This window comes from Strix uralensis, chromosome Z (assembly GCF_047716275.1).
Source record: "Strix uralensis isolate ZFMK-TIS-50842 chromosome Z, bStrUra1, whole genome shotgun sequence".
Lineage (NCBI taxonomy): Eukaryota > Metazoa > Chordata > Aves > Strigiformes > Strigidae > Strix > Strix uralensis.
The window spans coordinates 44,527,615-44,547,085 of record NC_134012.1 but is presented as its reverse complement, the minus strand read 5'-3'; the positions used below and the strand labels follow the sequence as shown (position 1 = coordinate 44,547,085).

The 19,471-nt window shown below is 39.2% G+C and overlaps 1 protein-coding gene across 6 annotated transcripts in view; it reads left to right on the top strand.

Annotated features, from left to right (window-relative positions):
* The window catches only part of PCSK5 (proprotein convertase subtilisin/kexin type 5), a 257,528-nt gene that overhangs the window by 138,498 nt on the left and 99,559 nt on the right, over window positions 1-19,471 (top strand). For 4 of the 6 annotated variants that reach the window (XR_012626955.1, XR_012626956.1, XM_074855002.1 and 1 more), the window contains exon 10: window positions 6,174-6,277. Coding sequence is in view for 4 of the 6 variants with exons in the window: in XM_074855002.1 (XP_074711103.1) it covers window positions 6,174-6,277 (104 nt within the window). In the remaining 2 variants the exon portion in view is untranslated. The other 2 variants (XM_074855000.1, XM_074855001.1) reach the window with 2 other exon arrangements.

Sequence of the window (19,471 nt, the reverse complement as noted above, 5' to 3'; positions counted from 1 at the left end):
ATTTCTGTGTTGTCAAAGTTATGAGGGGTTTGCTTGTTCATGGAGGCTAAAGTTGATGGCACAATTAAAGTGAACTGTTGAAGTGTTGTCAAGTGACCTCTATACGTAGGCTTCCAGTGTAAGAGAAGGAGAAATTACTGTCAGTCCATCAGCTTTAACTAGGTCTTTGCTCCATTGATTGACTGCTTGTTATAAAAGGGCATGCTGAAGTGTGTGAGTTAGAAATCTTTTTGTGAATCTTTGCATATTTGGTAGTTTTAAAATAATGCTCTTAATGGTAAAGTGTTTGAAAAACATAAACACAAATGAATGCTTAATTTAGAACCTGTGTTTCTCTTGAGCTTTAACCACCTGCGCCACTTATGCAATTTCAGTTATTATCTTGAGATTGACTTGGAAGCACTTTCCTGAATTCAGGTCACCCTGTGTTTCCCATTTTAAGGTCCTGTTTTCAGTTACATGTAACTTTGCCAAAGCAAAATCGTTTGGTCTGAAATTTTCCATGTAACTTGCTTTAAAAAGGTTTTAAGAAAATTCCGTCCAGACATTTCTTAAACTGAGTCTAGGTTTAAAAAAAAAAAAAAAAGTTTGACTGTGATCATTTTTAACTTTTTCACTGAGTTTTACTGTGTCTGTGCTTTGGAGCAACAGCTAGAAATAGAACAAGTGGATAGCCGTTGCTCTGGTGCCAGGGCAATGCCTTTTACTTTTTATAAGCTTTTCAAAAATCTCAGTTGGCATGTGCTCAGTTGAGAGTTTTAACAGCTTGGCAGCTCTATCCCCTGTAGTTTCTTGGTTCTCCAAGTGTTCCCCAGCCTCAGCTTTTAGAGGCTTCTTAGGGTTGCCTCTGAAGTTGCTCTAAGGGGTGCTGCTGGCAGTTCAGCTTGAGAGCAGGGAGCCTATCTGCTTTTCCCTGTCTGTGTTCTTGCAGAGAGAGGAAAATGAGGAAGATGGAAGAGGAGCAGGTTTGCTGGATTGCAGTCCCCCTGCAGTCTTTCTTTTGAGATTCCTTGCACCACAGTATCATAGCTCAACTATATGGAGATGCTGCATGAATATAAACAGAGTGACATAAAGTACAGCCAGACATGAACTGATAAAGATGATGTTGTACAAGCAAATATTATTACCTTGAAAAGATGTTCAAGAAGCTATAGCTTCGAATGGAAAATTATGATACTGTAGAATTTGTGAGCTTGAGATATTTAAGATTAATATGTTTAAACATGAGTGATTTACTGAAGTTACTTAGTAACTGTTGAAATGGACAGATCCAGTGTGCCTTTCCACAGTGAAATTCGGCAAATATCAGGACACCTCAGCCAATATTCCTGTCCATGGGGCTATATATTGGAGTTACTAAGACAGGTAATAGGGTTGCAGATCTCATGGGACAATACAGCTGATTTGTAAGTGATAGGAATGTATTTTGTTTATAAATTTATCATAAAGCCCTTAAGGGTAGTGTTATGTAGAAATTAGTGATGAAAATTATATCCTGCTGCTCTAAAAGATGTCTAGGGCACAGAGACTCCTTTTTATAGCAATAATTAATCCATGTCCATTCTCTCATAGCCAAGATTTTCAAAAAAGGTTATTTAATACTTCCAAATTGAATGGTGATCCTTTTCTTAATCTGTCCTGTAATATTGTGTTTTTCCTTGATTCTTTGGAGAAAAGTTTATTGTATTCTTCCAGCCATTCTCATCAGACTCTGCTATTTTGGCAAGAAATATTTTCTCAGATAGGCCGCCTTTGTCACATTCAAATTGCTGATTATGAAGATAATGTAGCAATCATTTTTCATGTTGCTAATGATATCATTTTGCTAAAAAAACCCAAACCAAAGTGTCACCCTATTTGTTTATTGCATTGAGAGATATTTTTGCTAATTGTCTCTCTTGCACCAATTATTTATTCTGAAAATTATTTTTGGCACAGTTTCTTTATGCAAAAGGATAGAGTCTGAATACTTTGCTATTTCCAGGATTAGCCTAATTGCCACTAGGAAGACTAGTTGTGGAATGAAGAAATCAGATTTGGCCAGAAATGTGATCTACTATTTCTAGAAGCAACCTGCTTAAAGATACAGTTAAATCGCAAATGATTACTATATTTAACATATCTGCCCTGTTTCATTTTTTCTCATTTGCCTTGTTTCATAAACATTTTGAGAAGCCTGTACCTTAGAGTATAACTATTGGTTAAGGACACAACATTCATTATTTTTTGGCTGCTGTACAAGCACTTTTGTATGTAATTGTTCTCACTTCTGCTTATTCTGGTTTGATTTTTAGTATTGTCTGGTATGTGTAATCCCAAGGAAATTTCAGATGAGACATTGAAAAAAAATTTTCTGGAAGGAAATTGCTCATTTTTTGAAATCAATCCATTATCAAACAGAGTTAGTACTGTTCCTGTTAATGCATTTGTTCATTTCAAGATGTTTAGCCATTAATTCTTCTGAGATTAATCAAGTGGTAAATCAATTAACATCAGTGACATCTTGTCTGGATCTGGGGCCCACATGGCTAGCAAACAACTGTTTACTCCCTTAGGATCCAATTTTGTCATGTTTTACAAATACTTGACCAATTCTGTGATTTTTCAAGATGCTTTAAAATTGGCTGCTAGACTATCTTGTTTAAAAAAAAAAAAAAAAAAAAAAATTCCTCTTCTTTCTCCAAATGTACTGCTATTTTGACGTCAGTCCAGTTTCTTTCTTTTTTTCTCTTTTTTTTTTTTTTTTGTTAAAGTTTCTGAAAAAAATTGTGGGCACACAGTTACAGACCTATTTGGCTTCAAATGAGTTGTCTACTGTAGAGAGAAAACTTCACTCTGGCAATAGCTCAATTGTTAGTATAGTGAAGGTCCTGTATAAGGCTACCAAAATTGGTTTGAATATTGTTTTTATGCTGTTAAGTCTTTTAGATATAAATATGCCCAAACTGTCATTTCTTGAGAAGAAAACATAAAAATCTTATGAATTATACAGTAAGCAAGCAGATTTGGAAGTTGCATAAGAGACAAACTGATTTAACTATATAACATGTCATATCCTGGAAATCAGACCTTTGATCAAGATTTTCTGCCCCAGAAATTCTTACATTATATTTATATGATTAGATTAAGATGGCAGATCAACAGTGAATGGCTCAGTTTTAAAGATCTGCCATGATTTTTGTTAAACCGTGATTCTGATACATAATCTATTTGCTGACTGAGTGACTAAATCCAATTTATGAGAGGTTAATATTATCAAGGGAGGACTGCTATATCTTTAGATCCTTTATCTAGGCATAGTTAGATCCACCATTAGATCCATCATTCCTCTTTAAACAATCAGTTGAGTGTGCCCTATCTTGAATCTCTCCTTTAGAAGTTGAGAGGAGTATTTTAGTGCCTTATTTTTCACCAGTAGCACGGACAGCTTGCTTTATAGAATAACAGATTGTTTAGATTCCAGATTATAAAGAATGCAGCTCTCAGGATTCCTGGAGGTCTTCCTGAAGGTTTGAAACATGTTTTTCTAAGACTTTACACAGGCTCCCACTGAAATTCCTGAGCTGGTATAAAATCATATTGATTTTTTTTCTTGAAGCATGTTACGTGACTGTCCAAGCATACCCTATCTTACAAACCCTTAATGCTCCTTACATTCCATGACTTTTTTTTTGCTTTTTTTTTTCAGTCATTTTTACCAGCTCAGCTGGATAAACAATTACTGTCATTCTAGTCCAACTGTCTAGTGTGAGAAATTCCACTTTAAGAAAAAAAATTTATCTATGGGCAAATTAATGCTTTAATAAGTGCTCAGGGACAAGGCATCAGCTCTCCTTAAAAATAACAGAATAATTTAAACATGGGAATACCCTTATATCTTGTAGCCAAAACCAGAGAGAGATTGAATGGCCATGAATTGATAGAGCTTGGAAGGAATTACAAAAAAATTCTGGCTACAATTAATAAGAAAATAACTTAAAAGTCATCTTCATTCTTCAGATTATTCCATCTCCTCTTCCTGTTTCAACAGGCGTAGACAGGACTTCCTGTGCTGACTCTAGAAGAATACATGCTGCCTCCTGTGGTGTCCTAGCTGTAGGCAGAAAGGTGCTAGGTTACATCAGCATACCCATGGTCCACACACATGCACTGGGAAATATTCTGCAATGGAAAAGATACAGTCAGAATTAAAATCATATATTACTACAAAGGAAACAAGAAGAATATGTATACTTAAATGGTTTGGTCACTGTCTTTGCATTATTCCTTACCATCTTGTTACATAAAAGAAGTCTGACGTTTTTAGGCAACTCCTACTTGTTTTCAAGGATAAGGATTATAAGGCTGTTGTAAAGTAAAATGTGTAGAACTCAGTTATATGTGAGTGAATGTCCTATAAGTCCCAAGTTTTTCTCTCCTATATGGAATTATGGACCATGGTTCCGAAATTCGTTTTTATTTTCAGTAATTCCACCAACACAGGTGAACTTCCAATGGCTAATACCCATGAATATATGTCTATGTGCACACAGAGGATAGGCTAGGGGCAAGTTTTTTTATAAACAAGTAGACTGCAGGTTTGCAATAACTTCTGCATCCCTACTGCCTTCTCCTAAAGCTGCAGCTTGTGGGAGCTGAAATTTGTCACCTGAAAATCTAAATTTGATGCATCTTGAATGAAAAAGGAAGTGATAATTTTTTATAGATTATCACATGTATTCACTGATTGCTTCCTAATAGCTTGATTTCAGCTTGCAGGATTAGCAGGATTCTACTTCCATATTTAAGTGCCATAAATCACTGATTGCACAACTATTTCCAAAAACATATTCTTTTGACAAAACAAGTTCTGGAAGATGCGAAACAAAGTGTGCAGGATGCCAATCCACACAACATTCATTTGTGTACAGCAAACAGAGAGACGAGTGAGATTTTTGTCTTCCACTGTCAGGGGGACTTAGATAATTGTTCTGCATGTTTGCCGTTACCCTGTGTCTGCTTCCCAAAGAAATTTCTCACTGAAATTTCTAGTAACGCCACTATGTGTTGGTTTAAGAGTGTAGAGTCCCTGCATGTGATGGCAATGTCCCACTCACCCCTGAAAGTGACCAACTCAACAATCACCTACGGGTTGACCTTCCCCATACTTTTATGGCTGTTGCCTTGGTGTAGTTTTTACATGTAAGTGGTAGCAGAGCCTGAGTATCACACCTTAAAGATAAGTGCCAGGAATAAATCACTTGCCTGCTGGCCCAAGTGACTTCTTGGTCTGCGAGACACAACAATATGTGTTAAGGAATTGAACCAAGGTTTCCCAGGTTTTCAGTGATTGCCTAGTCCTGGACAGTGGAAACAGCCTGGTTCATTCTGGTCTATCTTCATCATTACGACTGAGTGCCATGCACCATTTTCTAAGAAAGGAAATTCTCCTTGGGGTGGATCTAAGAGAAACAAGAAAACTATAACCCCTAAAGATTTGCTCTAGTCCTACAAGATAAATGGATATTAATGTCATAGTGAGGATGCAGACAGCATCTTCTTTCACCTTCCTGGTAGGCAGGTTAATAAGAATCTCGTAAAGGAATACACATCTGTGTAATCGGGCACTTGCTCTGTAACTATTCAGATTCAGTGCTAGCTGCTTGGACTTCTCAAAGAATACACATAGACCCTTAGTGAATTCCAAGACCAGGGATAATAGACAGATGAATAACAACAGAGGCACCTGAAATAGCTTCAATAAGAGCTGAAAGTCTAAAGGAATTGCCAGCTTGACACACAGTTAGTAAGATTTAGTAGAGGTTTTTAGCAAACCAACATTTTGCTTTTTTTTCCCTTTGTACTGGTCAAGGTAGATAACATACAGTAGCTGGTGGTCATACAGATTGCCTCTGTGTGAAATGTACTTCATCTTCCCTTAAATTTTATATAATATAATATTATCATATATCATTATAGTCTGCTTAATGCAGACCTCCCAGCTGTATACATAATTTTATACAGTAATTCTGTAAAATTAGGACATGTTCTTTTGAATGGACCAAAGGAAAGCAGAGAAGTGAAATGAGGGTTGTTCTGGTTTGGATACTTCTTAGCTTACATGACCTAGTATCCCAATATTCTGGTATAACATGTCTGATCTGTGACTTTGTCTTTCCCCTTTTTCATAGTCCATTTCTGACCTGGAGAGACATACAGCATATTATTGTCAGGACTTCACGTGCTGGACATCTGAATGCTAACGACTGGAAAACCAATGCAGCTGGTTATAAGGGTGAGAGCTCCCTTTCTTTTTTACCATCAGAGGCAACATCTTATTTGATATTTTTGAAGAAGAAATAATCTCAAGTAGTTTGTTTATCCTTTGAGACCTTTCAGACTCAAACTGAAGGGGCCTGTATTCTCTTTTATAAGCAAAACCTCTTAGAATGACTAAACCCAAAAAGACAGCTACAAAATGGATTGACCAGGTCTCCTTAGTCCCTTGCAGTCCTATTTCTTGCAGTTGTGGCAGAAAACTAAGTAAATTGATGGGTTTTCATTTTTCCTTGTATAGCTAGTATACTGATAAAATAGTCTAGAGTCGAAGATACAGCAATTTCTAGATTCAGACCATGTTCTCATTCAGAATTGTTGACAATTTTGATTAAAAATGACAAAAAAGTATTTTCAAGTTTCTGTTTTGTATGATTCACCCTACATTATTTATGTTTAAGATTTCTGTCACATTTAGGATAAAATCAAATCTTGAGCTATCAGGACTTTTAACGGGACAGAAGTCATACAAAAATCAGTCAGTTGTTATGTAGGTTTCCAAAATTTTGTACAGTCCTGTAATTTTGTATTAAAGCTACATCTTTTTAACTTCTTTTCTCTTTTGTAATGAAAGCAGAGGCAAACGTTGGTGCTATTAAATAAGATCTATATTTTCAGGGTAACTTAAAACTGGACCTTGGATGCATACGTTTCATTTCAATGCAGATTGCCTTCTGATTTCCATTCACTAAATTCTTACTGCTTTCAGTTTGGATTGCAGCTAAAAAAAAACCCAGAATGGCTTATTTCTGTTTCTCTTTTCGTGAGAATTCCACCCAAGACTTCAACATTTCTTTTAAGATGAGATTTGAACCATTTTGTGCTAGGATCTCCTGAGAGTGTAATATACAAAAACCATCAAATCTTTACCCTAGTTTCACTTTAAAACTGAAGCCTAGCTTTAATCTATTTCAGATCAAGACACTGCTACCATAAAGCATCTTTAATATATCATTCTGACCTATGACATTTCTGCTGAAATGGAATAGAAACCAAACCAAAAACACTTTCATTTTTGGATCCAAACCAGGCTCTAACTACAGAGGATAGATTTAGAAATGGGTATTTGACTCAATCCCCCTCATCACATGAAGGGTCTGACATTCAAGAGACTGGTTTTGTCCCATTTACCAGCGCATGCCCACACACAAAACACATACATAGTGAGAAATAGATACTTCCTTAATTGCAATAACATTATAGTATTTGTTATTAAGAAATGTTTCCCAGGATTTAAAAAGTTTTGGCAGGAGATTGTGACTGTATTATCATTTTGTTGGAGCTATCTGAAGTTCAAACAGTGCTTTTGAAGTAGCATAAAGTAAAGCATTTTTTTTCTGTAATTCTATACATTCTATATTTTTATGTTTTTCCACTTGTTGCCCAAGAGAGGCAAACACCCTGTGAGGCATTTCACAGCAGCTGTCACTCATTATCCAAGGAGAGGTCACACTAACACACCAGCAGTAGCAGCATTGGCAGCAGAACTTGCACAGTTGCACCACTGGAACCTGCTTATTCTGAATCCTTGGAGCCACACATTTTTCTATGCACTGTAGCAGATAAATAGTGAGGAAAAGGGCTGAAAAAAGGTTTCTCCTCCACTTGCGCAAAGTCACAAACATAAATAAGCTCAACTGAGGGACTGGGATTCAGGAAATACAACTTGAGCTGGCAGAGCTCTGCTTTAGACTCCGTGGTGAAACTGAAAAAGAGGAAGACAAACTAAGTGCCTCGACCTCTGTGGAGCTCAGGAATCAACCTTAACCCAAATAAAAGCACTAGTTTTAACTAAATTATTTTGGCAACTTACACTGAGCAAATGGTTCCAATAAAAATGCAGCTCTCTTTAAACCTCTGTTGGTTTTGGAAGAAGGAGAAGCAAAAGATTTAGATTAAATCACAACATCCAAACCTGAATTCAAAAGGGGGTTTGCACACCACTGCTGGCAAGACTGAAACAGGTTTTTTACTATTGCACGTGGCAATATTTAGTATAATATTACACTATTATCCTTCACTGTTGCCAAGAGTAACAATTAAAGTATGGTTTTTCATAGATGAATTACTCTGATCAGACTGAGTTCCTTAAGGAATTGTATCATAATTTTGTTGATGGCAAGATCCATATTTCTTCCACAGCATGTTCTTAAAAAGGGAAGGGGTGGAAGATTTTTTTTTTTCACATTAACTAAAGCAAAGACAGTCACAAGAAACAATCTGCCTTTCTTCCATGCATACTGGGGAAGAAAGAAGAAAATTAGAAGAAAGAGAGAGACAGGCTTGCTCCTTTAGAAACGAGAACGGAAAGGGTGAAAACAGCAAAAACTTGGAAGGACCTCGCACTCAACAAAGGGTCAGCAAGAGCTGGTAGTTGAAAGTGGGTCAGCATGCCTTTTCAGGGGACTGTTTTGCTGGGCTGCATGGCAACCCTGTCCCTTGCTTTAGTTCCTGGCAGTGTTTCACCATTGCAGAACACACAGAAGGAGCTCACAGATGTCATTACTGGTTGCAAGATCTCCTTTTTTTTTTCTGTCTTACATTCATAAAAAGAAAGATTAACTCATGAAAAACACTTGAGACAGCCAGTGATTTGCTAAAGCAGTGCCCATTATTTGTTTAATTTTCTGGCAAGTAAACAGCATTCATTAAATACATGTCAATAGAATTAACTCAAGAATGGGCAAGAATTTTTTCTTGGTAATTTTTTTATTACTGTTTTGTTGTCAGCCAGCATGTATCTTTCCTCAGGAACTTATTACCTAGTAGTCTTTAAAAGAAAGACTTGAATATTCATTTTGGGATATTCTCTGGTTAGTCAGTTGTACATATAATTTTTCGCTAGATAAAGAGATATGTTATGCTCAATTTTCCTTTAAAATCTGAGTGTTTTTTTATAATTAAAGCAGTTAATTAACTAATTATATGAAAAAATACTAGGGATCATCTGTTTTTGTGAAGATATCAAAATTGTTAGTCTGTTTTTGCTATGACAGATTGATATGCAAAGGCTCCTTGTTCTGTCAGTTGTTTGGTCAACAACAGAGCATGCAATTGCATTCATAAAAAGGGAATTCTGTGTTAATGCCAACTTGTCTCTAGGTTGAAAGATACAGAATGAAACACTGCAGTTTTAAGAACAATGGTGAAATCATATGAACAATTCTTTATCTGTAAGTGAAGCTCCAAATACTGTCAAATACTGTCTCTGGGAAAACAGACCATTCGCAGTGAAGGAATACTATTAATTTGCAGGGAGATTTTTAGAGAACATCCTTCACTCTTCCTGGCTCTAAAGTGTAGACTGTAACACTTCAGTACAGTGAAATAAAATGCTACTGAAAGATAAAAAGAAATCAAAACTTTAGTGACTTTTTTTCATTTTCAGGCCATTCCTAGACCCAGTGAAGGTATTCCTCCTACAGAAACTGAGAGTCATCTCATTCACCAGGGAATAACAGACTAAGAGAGTTATGTCGCATCCCTTTAGGTTAGCCAAAGCATCTGCTGCTTCCACTGGAGAGTGACCATGGGAGGGAATTGTCACTTAATATTTCACAGCCTTTTAATATAATTGCTTAATTACAGTATTTAATAAAACTGATGATTATTCTCATTGCAGGCAGAGCATTACCAGTCTGGGAATGAGAAAGAGACAAGTCTATCTATGCTCCTAGATAGAGACCTAGATTGGCCAGATTTAAGTTTCTGTAGGGTGACCAGTAACTAGGCACAAATTCAGAGACCAGCAACAAAATCTTCACAACAATGTGTACATTTCAGAGAATAAAAATAAACTCTTCATAAACACCCTGCTGTGTATTTTCAATAGCTTTAAAATTATATTTTTAATTCACTGTTAGAAGGTGACATAAGACTTTTGAAAAATAGCAAACACTTATGAACGGTTATGTCAGCCAGTCAAAGCTGTTCATCTATCAAAAGACCTTCCAATCTTAGAGACGCTATCTGATATTTTCACATGCCGTTAGCAGCCAATATCAACTATCATGCCCACCCCTAATTCCCATACACATGGTACATGGAGTAAGTGAAATACGAGCTTTGAGTGTGGCTGTTGTAATGTCCCAATTTTGGGTAGTTGGCAATCTGACACCAAACACATGAAGTTACATTGGTCTTTGTAGGACTGAGGAAGACCGTACCCTATGCAAGCTAGACTAATGATTTTTTGTGCGTGAAAGATTAAGCTGATGTTTTCAGGCACACAACTTAGCATGCTTTTGGTAAGTTTCTTGTTCAACTTGTCAAACATGGGCAAATGCAAGCTATCTCACATGTTACTCATTTCTCTCTCAATCCCAGGGCTGTGTTGGCTCAAGGCAGTATTTCCTCACTAGGAATGCCCCTAGCGCCATGTCCTCTGGCCACCTGCTCTTCTCAGCAGGCCCATGGCTTCATTGCCAAGCTGTGACACAGAGCTATTTCTGCAGCTCTACACCATCCGGCAAATCCCCTTAAGCCAAATTTTGCGTCCAAATTTTGTGTTAGTGCTTGAAAAAGGCTCCAGCTCAGTAGTGTTGTTCTCTAAACCACTGGTGTAATGATAACATCATCAGAAGAATCTGACATCTGGAGTCCTATTCACTAGACATTAATGTACGTGATTTAAATGTTGTAGGAATTACATTTATCAAGAAACAAGTGTATAACATACCATTTTCAAATGTGAGCCACATAAACCAGACCTTACTAAGAAAGGTTTTTCATGCAGACAGTTATGAAGTTGCAATAAGAAGTCCAAGGGCAATCAAATGAGACTTCAGGGCCTTGGGATGACTGGTTAAGGGATCAGGAGCACTAACAGTGTTCTCCTCTATCCTTCCAGTTGCAAGAAATTATGAGGGAAGAAACAGGAAGATCCAGAAGATCAATACCTGGCTCCAAGCCTGGTGTCACTGGCAGAATTTTGGGTTTTCCGATCATGGGTCAGTCTACGTGACACCAGGCCTGCTGGTGACAGACACAGTACACCTGTCTCAAAATGAGACAAGGATCTTCCCACAGGAGTTAGCAGGCTCACTGAAAGAGCTTCAAACTAGATTTGAAGGGAGAAAGGGATAAAACCAGGCTCCCTAGAGATAAGCCTCCTTGTGGCATGCCAGTATTTGAGGGGCAGTGTGCAAGTGAGGTCCTCCAGTCTGCTCCACATTGTGCTGAGTACACTAGAGCATGTTTGAAATGTCTCTGTACTAATGCACACAACACCTTAGCCAACACAGCAGAGGTAGGGATTGGAGATCCACACAGCAACAAAGACATAAGGGTTGCTGATGTGTTAGAAATCACAGAAGTGCCTGAGAACAATCACATAGGAATTAGGGCTTCTCCCCCAGAAAAGGTGTCAGAATCAGTAACCCAACTGAAGTGCATCTACACCAATGCATGCAGCATGGGCAACAAACAGGAGGAGTTAGAAGCCATTGCGCAGCTGGAAAATTGTGATATAGTTGTAATCATGTAAACATGATGAAGTGACTCATACAGCTGGAGTGCTGCTAATGGATGGCTATAAACCCTTCAGAAGGCATAGGCAAGGAAGGAGAGGTGGTGGGGTAGCCCTTTATGTTAGGGAATGTTTTGACTATCTGGAGCTTGATGATGGTGATGAAAGGGTTGAGTATTTATGGATAAGAATCAGGGGAAAGTTCAACACGGCAGAGGTCATGGTGGTAGCCTGTTATACACAACCCAACCAGGATGAAGAGACAGATAAAATATTCTACAAGCGGCTGGGAGAAGTCTCACAATCACTAGGCCTTGTTCTCATGGGGGACTTCAACTTACCAGATGTCTGCTGGAAATGCAGTGCAGCAGAGAGGAACCAGTCCAGGAGGTTCCTGGAGTGTGTGGAAGACAATTTCCTGACACAGCTGGTGAAAGAGCCAACTAGGGAAGGTACCTCACTGGACCTGCTGTTTGTGAACAGAGAAGGACTTGTGGGTGACGTGATGGTTGGAGGCTCTCTTGGGCATAGCAATCATGAAATGATAGAGTTTTCGATTCTCGGAGAAGTAAGGAATGGGGTCAGCTGAACTGCTACCTTGGACTTCTGGAGGGCAGACTTTGGCCTGTCTAGGAGACTAGTTGACAGAGTCCCTTGGGAGGCAGTCCTGAAGGACAGAGGGGCTCAGGAAGGTTGGACATTCTTCAAGAAGGAAATCTTAAAGGCACAGGAGCAGGCTGTCCTCATGTGCTGAAAGATGAGCTAGCGGAGAAAAAGACCGACCTGGCTGAACAGAGAGCTTTGGCTGGAACTCAGGAAAAAAAAGAGTTTATGACTAAGAGTTTATGGAATAAGAGGCAGACCACTCAGGAGGACTCCAAGGATGTTGTGAGGTTATGAAGGGAGTTAGCCAAAGCCCAACTAGAACTTAATTTGGCTACTGCCATAAAAGACAATAAAAAATTTTTCTATAAATACATTAGCAGGAAAAGGACGGCTAAGGAGAACCTCTATCCTTTATTGGATGCCGGGGGGAACATAGTGACAAAGGATGAGGAAGAGGCTGAGGTACTTAATGCCTTTTTTGCCTCAGTTTTTAACAGTAAGGCCAATTGTTCTCAGGGTACCCAGGCCCCTAAGCTGGAAGACAGGGAAGGGGAGCAGAATAAGCCCCATAATCCAAGGGGAAATGGTTAGTGACCTGCTACACCACTTAGACACACACAAGTCTGTAGGACCAGATGGGATCCACCTGAGGGTACTGAGAGAACTGGTGGAAGTGCTCGCCAATCCACTTCTAATCATTTCCCAGCAGTCTGGGCTAACCAGGGATGTCCCAGTTAACTGAAAGTTAGCAAATGAGATGCCCATCTACAAGAAGGACCAGAAGGACGATCCAGGGAACCTGTTAGTCTGACCTTAGTGCCGGGGAAGGTTATGGAACAGATCATCCTGAGTGCTACCACGTGGCATGTACAGAACAACCAGGTGATCAGATCCAGTCAGCGTAGGTTTATGAAAGGCAGGTCCTGCTTGACTAACCTGATCTCTTATAACAGGCTGACCTGTTTAGTGGCTGAGGGAAAGGCTGTGGATATTGCCTGCCTAGACTCTAGTAAACCATTTGACGCTGTTTCCCACAGCATTCTCATGGAGAAGCTGGCTGCTAATGGCATGGACAGGCATACTCTTTGCTGGGTAAAAACTGGCTGGATGGCCGAGCCAAAAGAGTTGTGGTGAATGAAGTTAAATCTAGTTGGCAGCCAGTCACAAGCGATGTTCCTCAGGGCTCAGTATTGGGGCCAGTTCTGTTTAATATCTTTATCAGTGATCTGGATCGAGTGCACCCTCAGTAAGTTTGCAGACGATCACAAGTTGTGCCGGAGTGTTGATCTGCTCGAGGGTAGAATGGCTCTACAGAGGGATCTGGACAGGCTGGATCGATGGGCTGAAGCCAATTGCGTGAGGTTCAACAAGGTGTGAGTGCTGGGTCCTGTACTTGGGTCACAACAACCCCATGCAACGCTACAGGCTTGGGGAAGAGTGGCTGGAAAGCTGCCCAGCAGAAAAGGACCTGTTGGTCAACAGCGGGCTGAATATGAGCCAGCAGTGTGCCCAGGTGGCCGAAAAGGACAGTAGCATCCTGGCCTGTATCAGAAATAGTGTGGCCATCAGGACTAGGGAAGTGATTGTCCCCTTGTACTCGGCAGTGGTGAGGCCGCACCTCAATTACTGTGTTCAGATTTGGGCCTCTCACTACAAAAAAGACATTGAGTTGTGGGAGCATATCCAAAGAAGAGCCATGAGGCTAGTGAAGGGTCTAGAGAACAAGTCATATGCAGTGTGATGGAGGGAACTGGGTTTGTTTAGCCTGGAGAAAAGGAGGCTCAGGCAAGACCTTATCGCTCTCTACAACTATGTGAAAGGAGGTTGTAGCAAAGTGGGTGTCAGTCCCTTTTCCCAGGTAACAAGTGATAGGATGAGAGGAAATGGCCTCAAGTTGCACCCATCCAACAAATCCAAGGTTTAGATGGTGTATTAGGAACAATTTTTTCACCAAATGAGTTATCAAGCATTGGAACAGGCTGCCCAGGGAAGTGGTTGAGTGACCATCCCTGGAGGTATTTAAAAGATGTGTAGATGTGGCATTTAGGGGTATGGTTTAGTGGTGGACTTGGCAGTATTAGGTTTAGGTTTGGACTCGATGATCTTAAGGGTCTTTTCCAATATAAGTGATTCTATGATTCTGTGTTTCTAAGTAGGCAGTTGACAGCAAGAGTTCTGAAAAAACAAGTGTATTTTTGGAATAGACAACCTAGCCATACATACATGACCAAGTCTTTAACAGATTGTTGGATGTAAAGTCTGAGAGAGATGTTGGCACTCACTCACATAGGTAGGCATTAGTCGTCTATTAGTTGAACTGATTAGATTAATCTGAACACTTTTTGACTTGCCCCTGCTTGGAAGTTGTTTGAAGTGAGAGTAGTGTTTAGTTTACCACCAGGAAAGGAGAGAAGCAAACAATCTACAATTAATAGCTAGTCTAACAGTGAGTTGAAGTGTCTCCCCCAGCCCTGACAGAACATGTATGATAGGAAAAGGTCTGTCTCCTCAGGGATCTCAAACCATGATTAAATATCATAGGAATCATAGGGTGAACACCATAACCTTTATCATTGCTTCATACAGAAAGCATTGTTATAGGTAGAGCAAGTATCGTAGGTAGATTTGGAAATTAAGATAATTGAGGAAAAGTGGAGTAAAAACTTGTGGTTTTTAGGAGCAAGTTTAAACGGATTGTCTTTTTATTGTATGGTCATTGAAACCTTTCTTAGATGGCTCTTGTTTCTGTTCCACATGCAACAATTCAGCTCACCGCTATAAATAAAGTTTTCTTAAACATAATATTAAAATTGCATTAGGAATTTTTTCAGCGCTTCATATGTTAAACCCAAACAAATTGCCAGGTATCTGAACTCTGCTAGCCTTGAGAGAGACCTAAAAAATCTCTTTGGGATTTGGTGAAGGTAGCTGAAAAATACATTGAATTCTGCAGCCGAGATCATGGTTATTGGATTTTTTTTTTTCCCTAGCACAAATTGAGATGCAGACAATGTTACTTCCAGTTGAAAGACATGTAAGATCAGGGATATATCTGTATAGTTCCAGAGATGGAGGTGCACAAAGGAGGAGAGGGAATCTCTCAAGAGAAGCCAGGGAGGTGTCATTACTTCTCCCAGCCTCAAACTCTTTATTATCAAACTTTCTCATTACTCATCGGGTCTGCAGCACTGTTTTCTGCTAGGTCTGAAAAGCAAGGAATGGAGCTGTGAATGTAAAACAATCTAAGCAGAAACTTGAGGCCTGTGCTGGGATATATAAAGAAAAGTAGATTGACATTTTGTGTTACAGTTGGTTGCTTTCCTAGGGTCATATTTTGTGAGTCAAACTTACACATGTTGGAAAACGTAAATTAAATCTCTCTAAAACAGGAGTAACAGCAGGCAAAAGGCAAAATTAGGCTTTAAATTTCTATTACAATAGCACTCAGAATTGTCACCAAACCATGATCAGCATAGCAGACAAAGAATTTAAAAAGCTAGTGCCTTTGCTCAACAACTGACAGACTTTAAGTCCTTTTCTGCTAGATATAAAGATATGCACAATTACTGTGCTCTGCAGCTCCTAGTATTCCAAACATTGCCAAGTGGACTGACAGCACTAACAGGATGAATGCCATGGGAATTATAACCTTTGGCATTATTTTCTTTTAACAAACCCAACTCAGACCTTTAGCAAAACTCTGCAAAGGATGGGGGGGGCAGGGAGGAAAGGGGAGGGATAGAAGTCTTCCCCTCATAACCTAACAGTCTGCCACTTAATGTGAAATGTAGATTTCTATTTTGCAGTATTAAGAAGGAAGAACTGGGATCAACAAATTTAAAAGGTGAATGATAAACTGACACAATTCTCCAAAGCAGAATGCTTTAGGTATAGACAATGAAGATTGCGTTTTAAAAGGAAAGTCCTTAAAAGTTAGATACATTTGCATAACCTCTTTATATACTAATTATTGAACCAATACACTTGTGAGAATGTTCTAGGCAATTATCTATCCGTACTTGTATTCATCCATCACAATGGTGAACATCTTGTGGGGGGGTAGTTCTGTCTTTTTTAAAAAACAAGCACCTACCCTTGAGAACAGCAAAGCTCTTCATTGCTGTTGCTTTGCTATAGTGTATTTGAGTAATTACAAAACTGTCAGTTGTTTTATTATTAGAGTGTGTCCACTTAGGTGGAGCTAGGATTTAGGCCAGTTAGGAAGCAGATCACACCATCTGCTATACATATTTTAAGTACTTAGAGCATCCTGTCAGGCTGTAGAACATCTAGTAATAATAGGAAAAGATAAGGGCCTACATAGGACAACTCAGATCAGTGAGACGCCTGAAGTTGTTTATAACTGTATCACTTCTTCCCTCCAGAAGAATCAGCTATTGGGGGGTTGCTTTTAAGTCAGGGGATGCAGAAATTCATCCACAGGGTCTATTACCAGCGTTACTGGTCCACCTATCTGTGTTGACTTGATATTGTTTAACTGTTTTGCTTCAGGTTACTGCTCAGAATCTACTACAATAACTCTACGGGGATAGTGTGAAGTCCGCTTAGTTAATTAATAAATTCTCTGCTTTGGGCTGAGTTCAGTATAGTTTTAGTTCTAAAAATCACCATAGTTGCTATTAGATAATCTGCAAAACACTTTGTTACGACCTTCTGCATATTTGTGTATATCTTTCCTCTGCCAAAATCAGTTGCAGAGCCCTATGCTCACTCAGGAATTAGTTTGAGTGTAAATATCCCTCTGGAGCACCGACTCTTCTGAACAGGCACAGCCACTGTGCAAGACAGACCAGGAAGGATGTTCTGCACCATGTGTCTGGTATACCTGACAGCACAGGAATGCTATCTTTGTGTATCCTGCTAACCATCCGTCAGCATTTCCACTTACAGTGCTATTGACTCATCTGTCATCATCTGTTCTGAGATGAAGCCTAGCATAGAGGTTCTCACCAGAAGGTGATTTTATTGTTTGATAGGGTGAAATTACATTTGGCTGCTTTTGAGTTATCAGAGAATCCTAAATGTATCTCTGAGGGTAAATTTGCTCCTAACAGAGGAAATGAGTACATTTTCTTAAAAGGTGTTCCATTGTGCAGTCACAAAATGGCCTTTGCTGTTTAAAGAAAACTTTCAAGCTGCCGTGTTTTTCAATGGATCTCTGCTTTTTGGGAAAAAATATCCAATATAAAAGGACTATCACTAGTTAAAAAATTATAGCCTCTATTACTGTAGATGCTCCTTACCCAACTTTATTTCAGCAAACTTTTTTCTCCCTTCTAAATGCACATAATCCTCAGATTTATTCCATTCACATAAGCTGGCTCATTTCAAGTGATATAAATGAATATCTTCAGTAGAGGCTTTATGATTTACAGCCAAATGCTGTTGCAGAAAAGCAGCAGCTTGTCTGTCATAGCAATCATGAGCCAGCGTTAGTTGGGTTTTCTGTTTCTATCACAACTCTGCTCCTTCAGAGGCAGAGAAGTAAACTAGTCTTCCTGGTCACTCTGCTGAGGTTTTCAGCAGGGCTCACCGGTATTTTCTCTGACTCTGGGGAAAATGTCCCCATATGCAGGGCACAGTGCTCTGAGGACTGCATTAACCTGGTTTACTCATATCTCAAAAAGCTCTGAGAATTAAATCAGAAACTGATTCAGGTCTTGCTGCAGGCAGGGGAGAACTTGGCATGGCCATGCTGGGTACACATGAACACTCAGTACTGAGTGTGGACCATGGGGTGGCTGGAACCCAAGACTAATGTCTTCTGCCTGGAGGCTGCTAACACTCTTGAGAAGGGGAAGTATTTGGGTGATACTTGCTGTCACTACTAGTAGAGTATGACTTTGATGTCCCAAAAGTGTATTTCACTCTTAGTCCTTTTTGTTAGACAATGTCTATGCTTAATAACTATATGTGTTTTAAATTCCTGAAGTAGTTAAATACTGCCAGGATGTGAATACAATTATGATCTTGGATGTAATTCCTTAGTGGTTTAGGATGGTATGTTTTAGGGCTATTTTTTAATAGGAGCTTTTTGACAGACAGAAAAAAATGTAAAATCCAGAGGGCTGATCTTTTTTTGTCAAATATATTACCAGATAAATCCACAGTTAGTATATTAATGAAGAAATTATTTGTACTAATACAAAAATCAGAAGTGGACATAAACATAACTGGAAGCTCAATAAAAGCAATTTTTAAAGTATTCTGTTAGCACCTTTCTGACCACAGAAATGGTCAGAAGGCTGGAACTCTCTCCTATGAAGAAAGGCTGAGAGAGTTGGGGTTGTTCAGCCTGGAGAAGAGAAAGCTCTGGGGACAACTTATTGTGACCTTTCAATATATAAAGGGCACTTATCAGAAAGATGGAGAGAGACATTTTACCAAGGCCTGTAGTGACAAGAAAAGGGGCAATAGTTTTAAACTGAAAGAGGGTAGATTTAGATTGGACATAACGAAGAAAATTTTTATGATGAGAGCGGTGAGACACTGGAACAGGTTGCCCAGAGAAGTTGTGGATGCCCCATCATTGGAAGTGTTCAAGGTCAGTTTGGGTCAGTTTGAGCAACCTGATCTAGTAGAAGGTGTCCCTGCCCATAGCAGGGGGGTTGGACTAGATGAGCTTTAAAGGTCCCTTCCAACCCAAACCATTCTGGGCTTCTATGATTCTATGATATAGACACCCTTCAGTTTCTCATTGTGCATCTTTGTAGCTGCCACTTTTAAGACAAATCTATTAGGCAACTTTATCCTTCTCTGGTGTGATGGTACAAGGAAGAACTCAATCTTCTACTATCCTTCAGAGTTTTTAAAATACCTGGATTTAAGGGAGTTCTGTGGGGAGGGAGTACTGAGTTTGCTGTTTGCTTTGTCTTTAAGTATAAAAATTGAGTGGTTGGTTCTGTGTAAAATATAAAAATACAAATAGTGTGCTTAATCTGAAAAGCATGAGGGAGTTGGTTTTACAAGCAACAATGAAAAAGAATGTTCTTGCACGGTTGTGTTATTGGCTTGCAAAGCAGCTATGTGTTTCAGAAATCACATCCAGTTATCACAGAT